General features: G+C 43.8%; 3 protein-coding genes across 8 annotated transcripts in view; 2 read left to right on the top strand and 1 right to left on the bottom strand.

Annotated features, from left to right (window-relative positions):
* Window positions 1-242: 242 nt before the first annotated feature.
* On the bottom strand, window positions 243-8,131 carry qpct (glutaminyl-peptide cyclotransferase). The gene is made up of 7 exons (XM_031847684.1): window positions 7,942-8,131; window positions 5,392-5,538; window positions 4,752-5,033; window positions 3,221-3,388; window positions 2,415-2,514; window positions 1,959-2,075; window positions 243-1,866 (listed from the first exon to the last, which is right to left on the bottom strand). Exons 1-7 carry the CDS (start codon window positions 8,107-8,109, stop codon window positions 1,685-1,687), a joined length of 1,164 nt encoding a protein of 387 aa, XP_031703544.1. The 5' UTR covers window positions 8,110-8,131; the 3' UTR covers window positions 243-1,684.
* A 516-nt stretch (window positions 8,132-8,647) lies between these two features.
* mocs3 (molybdenum cofactor synthesis 3) lies at window positions 8,648-14,788 on the top strand. The gene is made up of 13 exons (XM_031846954.1): window positions 8,648-8,893; window positions 9,716-9,848; window positions 9,960-10,052; window positions 10,638-10,758; window positions 11,160-11,234; window positions 11,393-11,510; window positions 11,599-11,707; window positions 11,813-11,875; window positions 12,362-12,525; window positions 12,647-12,694; window positions 13,251-13,347; window positions 13,430-13,537; window positions 14,071-14,788. The coding sequence occupies exons 1-13, from the start codon at window positions 8,801-8,803 to the stop codon at window positions 14,226-14,228; spliced, it is 1,380 nt and encodes a 459-aa protein (XP_031702814.1). The 5' UTR covers window positions 8,648-8,800; the 3' UTR covers window positions 14,229-14,788.
* A 197-nt stretch (window positions 14,789-14,985) lies between these two features.
* The window catches only part of prkd3 (protein kinase D3), a 33,431-nt gene continuing 30,667 nt past the window's right edge, over window positions 14,986-17,749 (top strand). For 2 of the 6 annotated variants that reach the window (XM_031847224.1, XM_031847219.1), the window contains exons 1-2: window positions 14,987-15,330; window positions 16,270-16,879. In XM_031847224.1, the coding sequence (XP_031703084.1) occupies window positions 16,631-16,879 (249 nt within the window). In that variant the 5' untranslated portion in view covers window positions 14,987-15,330; window positions 16,270-16,630. Of the gene's footprint in view, window positions 16,880-17,749 lie in introns of all 6 variants that reach the window. The other 4 variants (XM_031847222.1, XM_031847223.1, XM_031847225.1 and 1 more) reach the window with 4 other exon arrangements.

Here is a 17,749-nt window from a genome sequence, read left to right as displayed (position 1 = left end):
AAAACAAGGGAAGGTGAGCCTGATTAGCACATTATAAGACAAAAAAAGTATTTAAGATATCTTTAATAAAGCACAGCGTGTCAGTTTTACCACTGTTTACGAGAAAGCTTTTAAACACAGTTTTCTAGAGTTTGGCTGAAAACTATACAGCAAATTGCAGTTTTTGGTGACTAATGCCCCTTGAAGCTCTTATACTTTTAATCTCCTTCAAGGCAAGATTCACAGTATGTTTGTGTACACTGTTGCCAGGCATCACAAACATTTCTGACTGCAGCAAACGGGAGACTCAGATCCACGGTCAGTTCTCATGGGAGTGGGCTGGATTGCAGGGGATCTGGGTGGTGTGGAATTCAGGGGAGGCCCTCCCTGATAGGATTAAGTGAATCATGGGATTGGAGGTGAGACGGAGGGATGGAAAGGGTTGTTTGGTCGGATGAGGAAGAGATGGCACCTGGGAAACTGGAAGATCAGTATTGGTAACCCTATAGTTGTGTTAGGTTAGAATTACAGAAATAGTTCAAACTTCCTCATGCAAAAGGTCAGCTTAGAGAATCACAACGGCCACGCATCAGAGCAACTTCGTTATTCACAGCTCCCAAAAACAGTGAAACAAAGACCCGTGAAGATAAGCAAACTCGGCATGATCTCGCTTGTATTCTGAGTCAACATTTATTTCACCCTCAAAATAAAGGAAGTTCAGTTTTGGCAGTGTATATTATTCTGGGATCTACATTAAAGATGCGGCTAATAATGCCACATAAACAAAGGCTAAAGGGCTAAAGATGTAGAAGAGAGAATACAAATGAACCCACTTCCTGCCCCTGACAGGTTTGCTCTGAACAGATTTATACCTGCAGGAGGGGAAACGTCCCGTACCCTGTAGCTAAATGTCACCATTTCATGTGTGTCGCCATATACTCCGCTGCATGTGTTTTGGCAGCATAGTGTGGGTTGTCATATTTTATATATTCATCACACAACATGACAGATCAGAGACTCTGGATGTTATTACATGACTATAAGCAAGGTTTTCTTTTGAGGTTACAGTTGTCCCCACAGCAATTCATAATGAAACTATCACAGATTTTGGACTTGCAATGCATTCATATACTTCAATGTTGCCAGGTAAATTAAAGTGGAAAAACATAAAGGGAGTCATAGCATTTTAACTGCTCACAATTATTATTTTCCTTCTCTTTTTGGGGCACCAGATCTTAGACATCAGCATTGACACTAAGATGCCTCATCACAGTGTAAAGGAGCATTTCAGGCTGATATAAAGAGAGCAGTGTGGTAAAAAAAAACACACACAGAAGACCCTGTGTGCCGATCTTGTTGCTGGGGACTCGACTTGAAGGGATGATTAAGCTTCAGAGTCTTGAAGCCTTTTATGAACCCATTTAAGAAGAAAAGACATTTAATTTCGCCCATGGAAGTACATTGGCAAAAACATGTTTCAACAAAATTTACATATTCTCTCTGTAAAATGTTTTCTGCAGCTGCACCCATTTGATGTGCAGCGTTGAGTCTCAACTGCACGTCTTAATTGTCAAGTACATTTTGTTGGCGTTTAAACAGCATTAAATACAGTCTATTCTTTAGAACAACAGCTGAAGATCTTTACTACAGTGAAACATCAAAAGAAAGAAAGTTGTCGAATTGGAATGCAGTTTTTTTTTTGTTTTTATGGGGCATTCTGTGGGTTTGAAGGGATGGCGGGTCTGGCGTTGAGGTACTCCAGAACAAAAACCTGCATGATCTTGTTGAGGTTCTGAATGGTGGAGCGATCCAGGTTCTGCTCGTTGTCATCAAACGTGTGCCACACGGACGGGAATGGGGAGGGGATGAGGTGGAGGATGGGTACACCTGACAGAGAGGCACAGGATGAGGATCAGCCAACACAGCTACACAACATATGTAATCATATCTGCGGTAGTTGTGTTACTAGGTGGGTATACCTCTGTTTAGGAATGGTATATGATCATCTTGCACGTGGCCAACAGGTTGATTGGGCCAGAAGTATTGCACGTTGTTAGGATGATCCACAAGCTGGTTCGTGGAGTGTAAACGCATCTCTGTAGTTGTAAGAGGGAGGACAAAGAGTAATAATGTCTTCAGGGACTGTTAGCAATTTGAGCTACAATCTAGATAAACAAAAAATATATCATCTCCACAGTGCAGTCATGACATCACAATAGTTGCAAATAAGTAAAAGATACAGTGTGACAGATGTCTGACAATTTGAGTGTCACAGTTGCAACATTGGTCTCAATACGATGATGATAGTCTGCAATATGACTAAAGTATCAATGACTATTCATCCAAGTGTGTTTTTTTTGGTGGCACACCTGAACCAAAGTAAACAGACCTACATGGTGTTGTACAGCAGTAGTAAAAAACATGTGATTATTCACCAATGCTCTGCAGTCTGGAGAGCCAGTGCACCGTGCTGGGGAACTGGTTGTAGAAGCGTGGGCCGGGGGCCCCGATCAGGTCCAACAACACAAACAGATCCTGGAGGAGAAGAAACGATGTCAGTGAGCTCTCATGAGAAACTCTCCCTCTACACATCCCGAAGATAAGTAAAGACAAGAAGCCAGGTCCCATAATGATCAAACCTCAGAGCCCCTGCTTAGAGGTGCGGTGGTGCAACACACTGACATAAATGCTCCGTGCTATCTCTGCAGGACACACAAATCACAACTGACTGTCTGTCTACATCCATTCACACACACACAGGCACACACACACACTCGCACACACACATACACACACACACACACACACACACACACACACACACACACACACACATACACACACACTAGGTTCTTTAAGATGCTGTCTGTTTTATCTGTCTGTCCACACAGGAATGTCTACATAGATAGTCAGTCTCACTATCTCTCCGTGGTTGGGATACAGAAAACATTTAAACCAATTAAAGTGACGTGTTGTTATCATAGACTGTATAATAAATGACGCTTGATATCATGACAGCCAAGCCTCCCAGATGATAAAATGGGTGTCTTTGTGATTTGTGATTTTCCCTGAAATACAAAGCCATTTAAGACATGCGCCTCCCTGGTTGAGGTGTCTGTGTGGGCTGTGGGAGGAAGAGGAGATAGGGACTAAACAGATTGTACTGAAAATAATGTGCACTGACAACGGTATGATCTTAAGTGTGATTACAGTGAAGTGGGAGCAGAGAACTGGGGTGTACCATGGCGTGCAGTTGGTTTGTGTCCGTGGCTCCGGCGGGATGTGGGGTGGTCTCCATCATCTGGGCCAGGTGGCGAGAGCCATAAAGGGAGTCTGTGGCGGTCCACTGGAAAAGAGCCTCCTCTCCATCAAAGAAGAGCAACTGCAGGGTGAGGTCAGGAGTAGTGCTCTGCATGGGAGGTAAAGAGAAGACGGTCAAGGCATTCGCAGAGTTCTGCTACCCCCTAGTGGTTTTGACAGAAACTGCCTGAGGTTTTCTTTGGTAGTTTTTATGTGAAATATTCCTTTAAAATTGTTGTAACACCCCCAAAAATATGTTTCTGGAACAGTAAGTGGTCATTAATCAGCTGTGATATTGATCAGGACTCCGCCTCCATGGCACCTAATGTATTTGTATTCATATTCCCACCGTGACCTTTGTGACGGACGGCTGAGACTGATAAGCATGTCTCTCGGACGGTCTCTCCCTGTCACAGGACCTGTCACTGTCCGCCCGACAGACAGGGGCCTGAGCTCAACTGTGGAACAGGAAAAGGGCAGAGGAGCAAGCTACATGAATACTAATGTGTGTTCCTTATGAATCACTGGTTTGTGGGGCGATCAAATATTGTTTTGTTTTTCCATGAAACAGAACGAATATTTGGACTTAAGATGCTGTTGTTGCCTCTGATTTGTTGGGTGTCAATAAATTATAATGAAGTTGAAAAAATGTTGTTTTTTTCTAACATCTAGCAAAATCATAAACCTCTTATTGACTGACTAAATCTTCGTTATTGTGAACAAATCACACAAAATAAGCAGCAATGAATTGATGCTACCAACAAGTGTTTTCTGTGTAGCTGAGATGTTTCTTAATCTGGAGCTGAACTGAAAATAGTCCCTAACAAATGCAGCATTGACATTGCCCAGCTGTTTTAGGAAATTACATTTAAGAAAAAAAATTAAACTGTAATATTGTGACTACTTTTTCAAAGATTTACGTCTTCAGAGTACCACAGACAAGTAAGACAGCTGGAACGTACCGACAGACTGACTCATGATTGGTTTTGGTCTTTTCATGGAATTTGTTGAGAATAAGTTAAAATGTAGATACCACCAGCCTAATCCTTTAAATTAAACTTGGAAAAATGTCGTTAGTACCACCTTCTTCCCTCTTGTAGTTGTTTCTCATGTTTGAGTGTCATGAAGAAACTCTACAGTGATGTTTAACCTGTTCCTGGAACTGCCTGCAACACGTTTGGCCTTGTTTTTTTCCGGAGCTTAGTGCCAATGTTGTATGACTCCCCTGTGACTCCCCTGTGACTCCCCTGTGACTCCCCTGTGACTCCCCTGTGATTCACGGCCACATCTCGAGTCAGTGCTGGCCATAACCACAAAAAACAAATACACCCCCTCAAACGAAAAGCCTATTGAACGCACACAGGAGGGACTGAGGCATCTACACATAGAGTCACAGACAGACAGATGGACCAGTAGTGTACCCTTTAACTTATTGTATGTTGCCGCTTTAAGTCACATGCTAGGCCCACCACCTTCTGAGCTTTCAGTTCTTCATCCAGAGCGCGCGCCAGCTCCAACATCATGGCACAGGGAACGGCAGAATCCGTGGCGCCTTGGAACTCCCTCCCGTGCCATTGTGGTGGGTAGTACTTGGAGTCGTAGTGACAGGCCAGGACCAGGCGGCGACTGGCTGACGAGTTGAGGGTGGCAACTATGTTCGTGAAGGGCAGTTGGCCGTAGGGTGTTTGTGACACAAACTTATCCTCCGTCACCTCCCAGCCTGCTCCGAGGGAACCGAGGGTGGTTTTGATATGCTGCGAACACACAAAGATAATGACTTAAAGAGCATTCAGCCTGCAATTCACCTTACCGATTATCTGTGGCAATAAGTTTTCTAATTTAGAAATTGCTTGTATTTTCTACTGTTACATCATATTAGGGCATGCAACGTGGAGGACTCATTCACAAGTGTAAACCAGTGCATCTATGCCTGTAGCTGCCATGACGTTGCGGATAAAAGAATGTCTTCCGAGAGGGAAAAAGTAACAGTTTTTACATTTTTCTTTCCATTTATAGTCAATTATGTGTGTTACATGTTTTCTGTACAAGTGTTTCTGTCTTTGAAACTGATCCATCCATTGATATGTTATTCTGCAAGAACCATAAGCTCACCTCCTGCACGGCCTGGCTGCCTGTAGAGCCTGGGTACCTAGTGACCATCAGCGGCCTCAGGTCCCTCTGCCACATCTGCGCCAGGTCAGTGTGGGACAGGGCGGTGCGGATCTCCTCTTGTGTCAGAGTGACAGCTCGGTGATGAAGCTGAGCGGAGCCAGAGGAAACAATCGAGATAACACAAAATGGATGAGAAATAGCATCGGGTCCAATGAATATTTAGAAAGGAATTGAGTGTGTCCAGAAAGATCAGATTGTGATGTACTGTTAACGCAGCGTTGCACATGGAACAGAGAATATTCCCCTATTGTCAGTCAGTGTCTGCTCCGGCACAGTTTCAGATCAACAACTTCCTTGTATAATAGGGAAGTCTTTCTGTGATGCATTGCATCGAGCAGCAATGTGGATGACACAGCATACAGATTAATTGATTTAAGTGTGTCACAACACTCTCTCATGTTACTGGAAACCACTCCCTACTGCCAACAGTGGATTTGTTTCATTACAGTATTTAAATTATTAGAGACACCTGAAGAGAAAATACATCATAAGAGGGATTTATTTTAGTCATCTACATCACCTACATCACAATGCCATACATGTTAAAGTAATAATCTCGAAGATTTTCATTTCAATGAATGTCTGTTAGGCCACTATCTCTTGCTGAATGAGGTAAACACAGTGGCGATTGTGCAAAAGGCCCACTGACGTAAGAGCTTGCAAATAAAGGAATTCCCATCACTGTGGTTTAAAATACTGCGAAGTGAGATCCAAAAACACGCCGGCAATTACCGCTCATCGACAAAAGTAAGAGAACAAAACGGAGATCTTTGAGATTGTAACATTAACAAAAAAAACAAACATTAAAAAGCACCAATTTGATCTTGTGGTACGGTTGTATCAACCGTTACACGGGCTGTGAAGTTCACTCTGACACCTCCTCGGAGCGAGGCACATGGGCCAATTAGACCAGTGTGAATAGACATTGATTTTCTTCAAGAACACACAAGGGCTACTTCAGAAAAGCAGGGCTCTATTGAATGAAGAGGCAGACAAGTAAAAGGTGTTTGTTAACATGCTCTCCCTTGCTCTAAAAAAGTTTGTGTAATATAAGGAACGCAATACGGATTTGGTTTCAGGTTTGTCCATTCAATGGGTGCTAAATTACAGCCATTGGTTAAAAAAACATATCGATTCTTTGATCCCATGTCTCTTTTCTCCCGTTTGGTCTCAAAGTTCACCTGCTGAGCAGCGTGGTTGTCCTGGTAACAAACTGTCCTGAGTGAGAGGACAGAGAGCTGATGAAGAGTATCAGAGCACAGTCAAAGCCTGTCTATGTGCTCTGCCCTTTGGTTAGTCCTTATTGGGCAATGTGATATATTGGGGTTGTCGAAACCATACTGACTGAATTATTTAAACGATCTTGAATGATTTTGCAGATTTTTTACAATATTTTATCAATCATTTAGTTGTGAAATATTGAAAAATGTCCATCACAGTGTCCAAAGTGACGTCTTCAAATTGCTTGTTTTGTCCGACTGACGTTCCAAAACCCGAAGATAAACCATCTGAGAACCTGAATGTTGTCATGTTTAGTTTGACATGCAAAGTAAGTCTTTAGATTTTTTATGGGAAATCACAGTAGACATTTGTTTTCCCTCCTAATTTGGTTTCATTTTACTCTCTCAGACAACAGGGGAGGCCACATTCCTTAACTCTGTTCACTACAACTGAAGCATACAACATTCACTTACAAAACATGTTCATGCGTTGGGCCCATACTGACCGGCTGTAATTACAGAGTGGCATACAGTGCAAAATGTGTAATTATGCGGTCACACAGACTGTATAGTCAACCGAAGCACTAGGGCTCACTGGGTTCAGAGAGGGTTAAAAGGGGTCCACTTAAGGTCTATAAATACCAAGACCTGCAATTGGAGGATCAATGATGATGACAGTGCTGCCATAGCAACTAGGCGAAAAGGAGAGGAGAAGAAGAACATAAATGAGGAGCATGAATGGCCAGGCATACCCAGGTGTGTCTCAGGAGAATTACACAACATGAGCTGGGAAACAGTGCAGAGGGCTGCTGGAATATCATGAATAAATACATTATGCATATCACAACTGTATTTGGGAACTTGTAGATTTCCCTCTCTTATAATGAACAGTCTAACTACTGGGAGATTGACACTTTAAAAGGAAACATTTGCACACACAGAGACACGATACAAACAAAATTGGAGTGAGTCATTTTTTCATAGAAATCCAGCATTTCTCTAAAAAAACAATTTGTTTAATTGGGTTCAAATGCGTTTAAGTTACAAAAAATAAAGTAAAGATGATATTGACACTTAATCGATAATTGAAAGCATTTATTTGAGCAGTGTTTAAATAGGTGACATGGCAATAACAGTGAAGAAAAGCTACATGTGGCAAGTTTTTCTAAATGGTTTACTCTTGGAGCATGGTTTTCTGGGTGTCTTTGTACAATTGCCTGGCAATATGTTAAGACCACTAAACATGAATATATCCTCTCAATTTATTTACCTTTTCTTCTGTCCAGGGGATTCCAGCGGTGCAGTGGACGAATGTCACCCAGATGGCCACGGTGTAAAATAAACGCATCTTGGAGGGACCGTGGCTTCGCTCGGTCATCGTTGCTGTCGCTGCTCTCCACATTCCTGTGTCTCTCCTCTGTGAGAGATTACAGATCATGTGAAAAGCAGGAGGGAGGACCCGAGGCTCTCTGAACCACAGCGCGTCACCGCCCTGTTAACGCCTGTGTGTGTGTGTGGGTGTGTGTGCTTGTGTGTGTGGGTGTGCTTCGTCCACTCCCAGGAAACTCATGAGTACGACACACGGGCCCCCTTTTTCATTTGATAATTGCTCATTTTCAGCAACAGATCAACACATTTACAGCATTTCAAAGTCCCAAGACAATTTGAATGGACCCATTAGGTTTTTTTATTTAACGTTTGAATGCGGGCTTTATACAAAAAAGCAAAGAAAAAACGTAAAGTATAGTATATTAAGATGTCATTCTTGCAGATACATAATTATAGGAAATCGCGCTTTGCTTGGATACACGAGCAATTGAATGGAGTGCAATAACTTTTAAACTTTTAAAACACATTACATATTTGTTTACGTATTGTTTTATTTGCATTTAGTAGCCTATTATTTTTGCGAGAGTAAGACCAGCGCTTCGTACGTCACCTGCCACGTGGTTCATTGTCACGTGGCCAACCCGGAAGTCTCTGCCGTGCGCTCAACATGTCAACATGTTCCCATCACACAGTTAGATCGTAGCTAAATCAGAGTTGTGAAATATATTTTGATATACCTAATACATATATATATATATATATACATATATATATTGCAACTGCGCGTGTTGCCCGCAGACATGTCTGACGAGGTGCGCTGCTTGAAGGCTCAGCTCGAGGAGAAAGAGAAAGAGATCGCTGCTCTGAAGAATAAACTGTCCCGAGTGGAAAAGGTACTGTAGTCTATTCTGAATGCTAACAGTCAATTCTGTTACTACAGAAATGTCTTTTTATAATCTATTTGCCTTTGGCTAGCAGTTTAGCATTCCTAGTGCAGCGATATAGCATTGTTGTACCTCGTCTACATAGCAATAGCATACATTGTTTATAATCGGACATGGAACATTACGTTACATTACATATATTACTCCTTTCTTAAAATGAACCTGCACACTTGATAGACAGCTAACTAGCTTGTTAGCTAGCTGGTGAATGTCCTAATTGTGATGCACGTGGTGTAGTTGAGGAAAAAATGCCACATTGGGTAATTGATAATATCTACAGGGGGTGATAACACAATATCCATGGGAATAACTCATTATCATTGCATTAAATGCTGAAAGTTTGATCCTAGAATGCAGTGCTATAGTAATAAATTCCGATGCCTTTGATTCTACAAAAAAAAATCAATGGCAGACATGCAGAAACACTACTTATCACAGAGGAGAGACGGAAAGTTATAAAAAGTCTAAAATACATTTGGAAATTCTCAAAAGAGATAAAGCACACTTAACTCATTTAGTCTTGAATACTAAATAAGACATACATAAGCATGCTATAAGCCATTTAATTCCTGCATATGAAGAGCTTCTTTCCCCCAAATAGCACCTTATGTCAGACATATGGGCTGTGTGCGTATATGTAAAGAGAGATATAAATGTAGCTCATGATATTATAGAGGCAGGCTGCTTGGGGCTGCGATGCCACATGGCTCAAAGCTTCTGTTTAAACTTGTTTCTTATATCTCGTGTTGTGATTCCTCCCCCGATAATAAGAGCCCTGCCACAGTACTGGAGCTGCATGAGAAAGTGACACCCTTAACCCCCCTGAAAGCCAAAGCAGCCCTCAGCAATGAGGACATCATGCGGTACAGCAGACAGCTCATTCTGCCTGAGCTGGGCGTACAAGGTACGAATGGCTACAGGCAGTGTTATTCTGATACGTAGCATAGTCAGCATTCTGTCAAGTGAGATTAACGGCATGACCGAACCCAACAAAGTGAATTCTGATTGTCCACAGGTCAGCTTAATTTATCCAAGACCTCAGTGCTGATTGTGGGGTGCGGAGGACTGGGCTGCCCCCTGGCACAGTATCTCGCGGCAGCAGGCATCGGTAGGTCGTCCACTTGATTAATGCTCAGCATGACCCGGTGCCAAAGAAATCAAACCATTAACCTCGGAAATAAATGGGCTGTGTGGGCGTGAGTAATTGTTGCGCTATCAACGGGTCATTTTCCCCTAAGGCAGGGTCTAAAATTAGCAATCTGGCTCACCTCCCCGCTGGCTGTTAAACTAAATAAATGTACCTGCGGGGGGAAAGGTTTCGAACCATAATTATTCATTTCCACTCCTAAAATAAATATATCACACCACCCATTTTTGTGCTGTTTAATGATTACAATCAGGTGCACTGGGAAAACTTGTGTAAAGAGCCAAGAGTATATTCACAGCTTAAGACCTACTTATTTTGGGAATTTGTTTTTCTTTTGCGGGCAAATCTATACTGCCTGTTGCCTCAGGTGGAATTTCAGCCAAACTTTGGCTGTATAGTCAACTAGGGAAAAGCAGAAAACTGAAGGAAAGCCGGTACAACATTTGAGAAAAGGCAACAAACAACAACTAAAGATAAAGTCAAGTTTTCCGAAGGCACACTTTGTTAAATTGACATTCATTCTAAAGACTTTCTGCCTGCCTGCAGGGCGCCTGGGCCTGCTGGACTATGACGAGGTGGAGCTCAGTAACCTGCACAGACAGGTGCTTCACGGGGAGGAGAACCAGAACCAAGCAAAGGCTCTGTCCGCTGCCAATGCAGTTAAAAGGTACTGATTGAGAAATGCAGTACTGCACACACTAGTGCCCAAACTGCACAAACCGACCTGAAACAGAGGCGCTAGTATTTTGATATTATTAGTAAATGTTCTCCAACTACGATAAGTGGTGTGCTTCTATGTGTTTTGTGACCATTTAGTTGCAGGGCAATACATGCTGGCGCTCTCCAGTCTCGCCACAGGTTATATTTGGTTGTGTACTTTCTCCCCAGTCTGCAGATATTGTGTAAACATGTTATTTTAGAGACACCACCTCACAGTGGGCCCAATGTGGTCAGCGCGCACATTGTGGAGCCGTGACCACATGAGGGCGCCATTTCTCTGTCTACGGATCAACCTCTTACTTTAATTGTTCATTTATTGAATTCATATTTTTGAACGTGACCTTACAGGTTGAACTCAACAGTAGAGTGTCTTCCCTACCACCTGAAGCTCTCGCCGGAGAACGCCTTGCAGCTCATTCGACAGTATCCTCAACCTTGCATCACACCTGCTAATACTTTGTCATGAAACTGTTCACTCAGCTGTGAAAGCACGAGTAGTACTTCACATACTCAGGTGGTGAAATGCGCACATGGTGATACAAACTGCGTTCTTGATGGCACCTTGACTTCGCTGACCTCATGTATGACATTGTGGCGGATTGTTCGGACAACGTCCCCACTCGCTATCTGGTGAATGACGCCTGCGTGCTCAGTGGCAAGCCTCTGGTGTCAGCCGGCGCTCTGAGAATGGAGGGACAGGTAAGGCGGAGAGGCACGAGTCCCATCAGCTCCTCTACATTTGTAATGATACTTTATCAGCCCTCTTGCTCCGTGTGTGTTTGTGTAGCTGACAGTATACAACTACCGCGGAGGCCCCTGCTACAGATGTCTGTACCCGGTTCCCCCACCCCCAGAGACGGTGACCAACTGCTCCGACGGAGGGGTGTTAGGAGTGGGTGAGTCTCGTTCCCTTACTTGCCCCAGGGAGCCCTTGACTTTGTACAGAATTCAGTCTGTGTAAATGGTAGTTGTTAGTAAATCTTTCCACGTTTCTCTTTAAGTTCCAGGGATAATAGGCTGCTTCCAAGCTTTGGAAGTCCTCAAGATTGCCTCCGGACAAGGCTGTATCCTTTGGCTTTTTCCATTCTGAACTCCCACGTTACATGCAGTGCCCTGCTTGGACATTTTGTTGCTTTGGTTTTCCAGTCATCTGGATGAACAAAGAACTGTGAAAGCGTTGTACAGGTGTTTTGTGCCTGTCTGATAAAAATATAGCATAAACAGACTCTGCTGACTCTTCGTCTGCCTATTCCTATGAGAACTCCTTTGAAGCTGCTGTGGTAAAGACTTGCATCAGAGAATAGACTTGTGCTATCCTGCCCTCCGGCTTGCATTGTGACAGCCATGCTAACACCTGGCCCTCTATAATGCGTCAGCCTGGGAAGTGCCGCGCCGTCTTCCTACCGAACGTTGCCATGGTGCTCTGCTCACACAGCAAACGGGGAGACGCGCGGCAGCCGATTCTCTGGATCAAGCAGCGCAGACGCTGACACTTTTCACATTGTTGCCGTTTTCCTTGACCCCCCCCCCCCCCCCTCCGGGCGTGACAGCTTCCTGCGGCCAGCAGCTGGTGATGTTTGACGCTCAAGACGCCAGATTCAGGTCCATCAAGCTGCGGCCCAAGCAGGCCAGCTGTGCAGTGTGCGGAGAGAAGCCCAGGGTGACCCAGCTGGTGGACTATGAGGCTTTCTGTGGGTCTGCTGCCACAGATAAGGTTGGTCATGAGAGAGGTCCTGCTCATTTTCACAGACATCAACTGGATCTTGCCATTTAGTAAGACACAGTACATGTCAGTATTCTGTAATCATAGGAAAACATCTCTTATTGGGTTTCAGTGCCGCAAACTCAACCTCCTTTCCAGAGACCAGAGGATCACGGTACAGGTAGAGCGTACATCGTCCGGAACAGTTGGCCGCTGCGTGACTCCCGGCATTTAGTGCCGTTTATTGTATGATTGCCCACAATTTTCTCCACAGTTTTCATGCTGATTACATCTAAGCGCTGACCCAGCCCCGAATGGGAAATGACTTAAAATGTGCCTGGAGATTTTCTACGGGAATTAATAACATGTCCTATTTGGTGGCGAGAGCAGCGGTAGTGGGTTGAGTCAGTTTTCTGGAGAATTAGTGTTTTCAAACCCGCGGAGTCATTAGCCTCAGAGATTGGGATCATGATTGATTGGGCTGTAATCGAGATTGTTCAAGGGGCTCCAGTAAGAAAAAAACAAAACAATTTTGTTTCCTTTGATTTAAGGAAAAGCAGTTAAAATGTTCACATTACTCCACAAAACCAAATCCGGGCTACATTTCAACATTTACCCAGAATAATTGTGGTTATCCTGTTTTATAGATGTTAATCAATGTCTTTTCCCGAAAGATGAAGCTCCACCTCTCTAATGAAGTTATTTGTGCGCTGAGGTCTGCTTTGATGTGATTCCAGGATTATAAGTCGATAATGGACAACGCAGAGCCCCATCTCTTGTTGGATGTGCGCCCTCGTGTGGAGGTGGACATATGCCACTTACCTCTCTCCCTCAGTATCCTTTTTAGAGACAGAGGCGCACAATCCATCTCCTATGTCCAATCTCTGTGTGAATGTTCTCCTTACACTGTTGCCAGACATTCCCCTCTCGAGTTTAGAGGAGAGGAAGAGCGAACATATCCAGTTACTCCAGGAGAGAATCGGCCAGTTGAAACGGCAGATGGAGGGCGACTGCCGGCCTCCAGGTAAACACGTCAGAACCCACATGTCGTTTGAAATGGACAGGCACGTAGAGCCAACTTGTGCATATTCACAGGCCGCCGTGTGGTCTCATACTGCCGGGCTTACTTTGGACAGCTAGTAGCAGGTTGTAATGGGGTTGCTAGGTGACCCCTTTTCCAAAACAAGTACGGTCAGCCCAAGCAGCTGGTCCGCCTTAGAGAAATTAATATTCAAAATGTTATTTTGGTGATGTTCTGGCTATTCACTGTGTTGAGCTTTCTTTATCAATGAGCTAAATTTAGCCTTGTAGAGCATTTAATACAGTTTTGGTTGTTTGTTATATGGTCAGTTTTTGTTCTGAACCATTTACCTTTTCTTTCAAATTCTTTAATATGTGTACCATTCAAACTCTTGTGCAGAATTTTGTCCCTTTTTAAATGTTTCTTTGTGCTATCATATAAAATAGTAATTTGAATCTGACGCATTTCACGCGTTTAGGATCCACTGGTGTCACCGAACTAATCTCTCTGTGTTCTTTCTCTGCTGATTCCTCCAGTGTATGTGATCTGTAAGATGGGGAACGACTCTCAGAAGGCGGTGCAGGTTGTGGAGAAGATGAGTGGATCAGAAGTGGACAGTGTTTCAGTGAAAGACATCTGTGGAGGCCTCATGGCTTGGGCAAAGAGAGTGGACCCCACATTTCCACAGTATTAATCCATTTTAAATTCTTTTGTTAATAAACTTGGTTTTTCCATCATTGTTCAGTTGTTTTCTTATTTGTATGCGCACTGAACTGTGTGCTGTCAGGTGGATTGGCTTTAATGTCAATACTGAATAGCAAAGTCTCACATAGAGAGAGTGTAACAATGGAACAGTTCCTAAAATGTGTTGTGTAATCTACTGTGTCGATCAGTGCATCGAAGACATGAGCTGACAGTTGGATAACACACAGGCATCCTTGCAAAATCGAATCCCTCTTCCTGTTTTTTCTTTGAATTCTTAGTATTAGAGGCCTAATAGTTAATTGAACAGATGGCTTAATGAAGAAATTAAACCTACACTTTACATTTCAGACATAACTACTGACCCTTATTTTCCCTTTAAACATCCGCTAAGCTGTTTACAGCTTTTGAGAGAGAACACAGATACTTTTACTTTCTTTGTTTATTTATTAAAGTAAAGTTAATTCAGCCCATTCCTCATTTTGCTGGGGACACATATGAACCCTCTCAATAGCACCTGAGGGCTCCTGACCCCCAATTTTGAAACTTCATTACAAACCGATTCGAGTCGTAGAATACAGTTTTTTTCTCTCTTGGCATGGCCAAGTTGAAATAACGGAAAAGAAAAGGCACATGCGCATTGGTTTGAGCTCCATCGGAGGCGCCATTGCTTCACAGGGACTGTAGTTCAGGTTTTCCTCCCCTCACATGGAAAGTCAGTTACGCGGAGATAATAAAAAGACTCCATCCCCCGGCGACGGTCGCTGCTCCTTTTTTTTTTTCCTTCTCGTCGAGCAGGGGGTTGTAGACACAGCTGGAAGGATAATAAGATGCGCACGAATTTACAAATCTGGAATAAAAGATAAAAGAGAAGAATAAATGGACGACTCGGTTAGTCTGCGCGCGCCCGCGTGTACAATTTATGTCGGTATTCGTTCCATGAGACGTTGAGCTGCGACGCTGCGCTTCTGTGTGCGACTTCCACAAAGTGCAGCATTTTAAATTCGGACTCCGCTTTCCTCAGTTGATGGAGTTACAAAGTGTCTTCAGTAAACTCACAATGGAAAGAAAAGCGCCCTTCGCTGACTGTGAAGGTAAAGTATCATTTCAGATGCATTTAAGGCGACGTTTGGCTGTAAAGGGGCTTTTTGCGCGTAGACGACACGTAAAACTGCAACAAAGTCCTCTGAATGTGTGAATCCAGGTCTTGTATAACTTGTTTTGCTGGCATTGTAGACTCGGGTTGTGCTCTGCCAGCGAGCCTATCGAAAGTGGGAGGGGTGCAGATGTTAGGAAGCCCTGGTTCCAGATGTTTGCGGAGGTGGAATTCTTGTAAACACCGACATGATACGCTTTATCAACTTTTACGCGTCCTTTGGGCTACGTTCTTTGTTGTTGTTGTTGTTGTTGTTGTTGTTGTTGTTGTTGTTTTTTACCGTTTTGCGCACGAGCATAACGGCCCGTTGTGATGGTTTTGTTAAGTTTTCCAAACGTCGATAGCAAAGTGAAAACGACTGCTGTTACGAACAAAAGTTGAAGCTGTCGCCCCTCGAGCACGGTGCATTTACATGATGGCTGTGTGAGTTGTCTTAAAGGTAACCCTGGCAAGCTCTTTTAACCAACACAATGCAAGGCAACAGCAACACACAGCACGAGTGATCATCTAAGAGATAATCTATGAGAAGTAACAATTTAAAGTTTTAAGAATTCATTCTAGCACAGGCAAATATTGATGAAGATTATTTGGGGTCTTAATTTAAAAAAAAGAAAAGAAATGGACAAGCCTGGCTGACTATTTGTGTGTAAATTGATTCCTACATGAATTCAACCCAAGAGTGTTCACAAAGGGAAGAAAAGTAGCTGTCTCATACATACAGCCGGGCTGCCCTAAGGCTCAGCAGAATGAGAGCTCCTAATGTGCCCCCGTCCTTCACTATCTCTGCTGTTTCTTTTAGATAGGTGACTGCTTTTTTTTCATTGTAAAAATAGCACTGTGTGTGTTTTTGTCTCTGTGTGTATGTTTGCGGTGACAGGCTTCCTGTGGTCAGAGTGGATAACTGACTTCAGTAAGGAGAAGGAGCTCCACTCCAGGATATGAAGCTCGCTGCAGTGACTTTACTGCAGAAGTCTGCCGAGTCTTCACAGACGTTTTTCCTCCATCACCTGCCCGCGTCTCGTGAATGAGTGTGTGTTGTGTAAGCTCAGGCGGGCGGACCCTCTTAATTTATGAGAAACAATGTCACTTTGATAAAAGAACACACAAACAGAGCTGGCTCACTACCACTGATGAGGACCAAAGATCTCCCCTGTCAAGAGTCAGCTGTGTTTCTTTCTGCCGGCCCTCTCTGAAACCTCCGCCGTTCAGCGCTCCGCGTTGCCATTGGAAGAAACCCAATGTCTGCCTCCTCTCCCCCATCCTTACCTCGAGCCTTCCTCCACTCTCTCCATCCGCACCACCCGTCCGGACCGTTGTACGCGCGGCTGTCCAACGGCGGTCACAGCGTCCCCAGCCCCACCAACTCTTTCCACGGGGTGTCCTTCCTGCTGCAGATAGGACTGACCAGAGAGACGGTGAACCTGGAGCCCAGTGACCTGTCGCTGTCCGCTGTCAAGGACCTGGTGTGCTCCATAGTGGACCAGAAGGTAAGCCTCTCGCTGAAACGCCCTTTCATATGACGTGACACTGTGCTTTTCAGTTAGAAAGGACATCTCTCATCAAACACTTTTTCTCTAATGAGGATTTCCCCAAAGACATGCAAACCTGCTACGATTACCTTATTTTCAAACTTTAGCAGGAATACCGAAGGTGGTGGAGGACCCACATGATGATGCACCAACATGTGTTTTGCCATCCTCTACCATATTCATCTGTTGAGGCTTTGTGTTTCTTTTTTCAAAGTGGACATCTGGGCCTCGTGCCCCAAAATGAGTCAAACACCGCAGAAGCGTGCACACTACAGCTCCGATTGCTCCTCCAGTCGCAGGACACGGCGTAGCAGCGCCAGTCATTTACATTGTGGTTTAATGTTACCGGACTTACATGGCGCAAGCACAGGCACAGGCACACAAGCTCGTCTGCGTACTCATAAACAGAACCACTCCGTGGTTTTGTTTTTTGGACCTACTTCTTTTTCCATGACACTGGTAATGTGCTGTAATGACACTGGAGTGTAGCCTCAGCATAAGAACTTTAAATACAAAGCACGGGCTTCATCATTTTGCCGTCTCTTATTGGGTTGTGTGAGAGTATCCAGAGGGAGAATCAATAGCGCCAGCTTTAATCGCAGTGTTCGTTTGCACTTACAATGATCGGGCCGGTCCTGATCATGGTTTTCGTCTGCTTCTTTATAACGTGCAAACTAAGAATGAGGGTACAACCTTTTTAATTATATAAAATATAATACATACTTTGTAAAGCTCCATCACCACAGATGTTGTGCCTTTGTTTTATATGAAGTGACTACTACTACTACTACAAACTGGAGGGTTAAAGCAGCCCAATAAGTATTGGAA

The sequence above is a fragment of the Anarrhichthys ocellatus genome, unplaced genomic scaffold, assembly GCF_004355925.1.
Source record: "Anarrhichthys ocellatus isolate YVR2014 unplaced genomic scaffold, GSC_Weel_1.0 scaffold7, whole genome shotgun sequence".
NCBI classification, from domain to species: domain Eukaryota; kingdom Metazoa; phylum Chordata; class Actinopteri; order Perciformes; family Anarhichadidae; genus Anarrhichthys; species Anarrhichthys ocellatus.
The sequence above is the reverse complement of the archived record's forward strand: the minus strand, read 5'-3'. Positions and strand labels throughout refer to the sequence as shown.

Excerpts from the sequence above, each read along its gene's own strand:
- qpct (XM_031847684.1), bottom strand. The coding sequence starts at position 8,109 with ATGATCTGTAATCTCTCACAGAGGAGAGACACAGGAATGTGGAGAGCA. Across the intron at positions 2,515-3,220 it reads CAAACCAACTGCACGCCATG|GATCTGTTTGTGTTGTTGGA; the intron begins GTACACCCCAGT and ends CTTCTCCTCCAG. Across the intron at positions 2,076-2,414 it reads CTCCAGACTGCAGAGCATTG|AGATGCGTTTACACTCCACG; the intron begins GTGAATAATCAC and ends TTACAACTACAG.
- mocs3 (XM_031846954.1), top strand. The coding sequence starts at position 8,801 with ATGTCTGACGAGGTGCGCTGCTTGAAGGCTCAGCTCGAGGAGAAAGAG. Across the intron at positions 10,759-11,159 it reads GCTGCCAATGCAGTTAAAAG|GTTGAACTCAACAGTAGAGT; the intron begins GTACTGATTGAG and ends GTGACCTTACAG. Across the intron at positions 11,511-11,598 it reads CTCTGAGAATGGAGGGACAG|CTGACAGTATACAACTACCG; the intron begins GTAAGGCGGAGA and ends GTGTTTGTGTAG.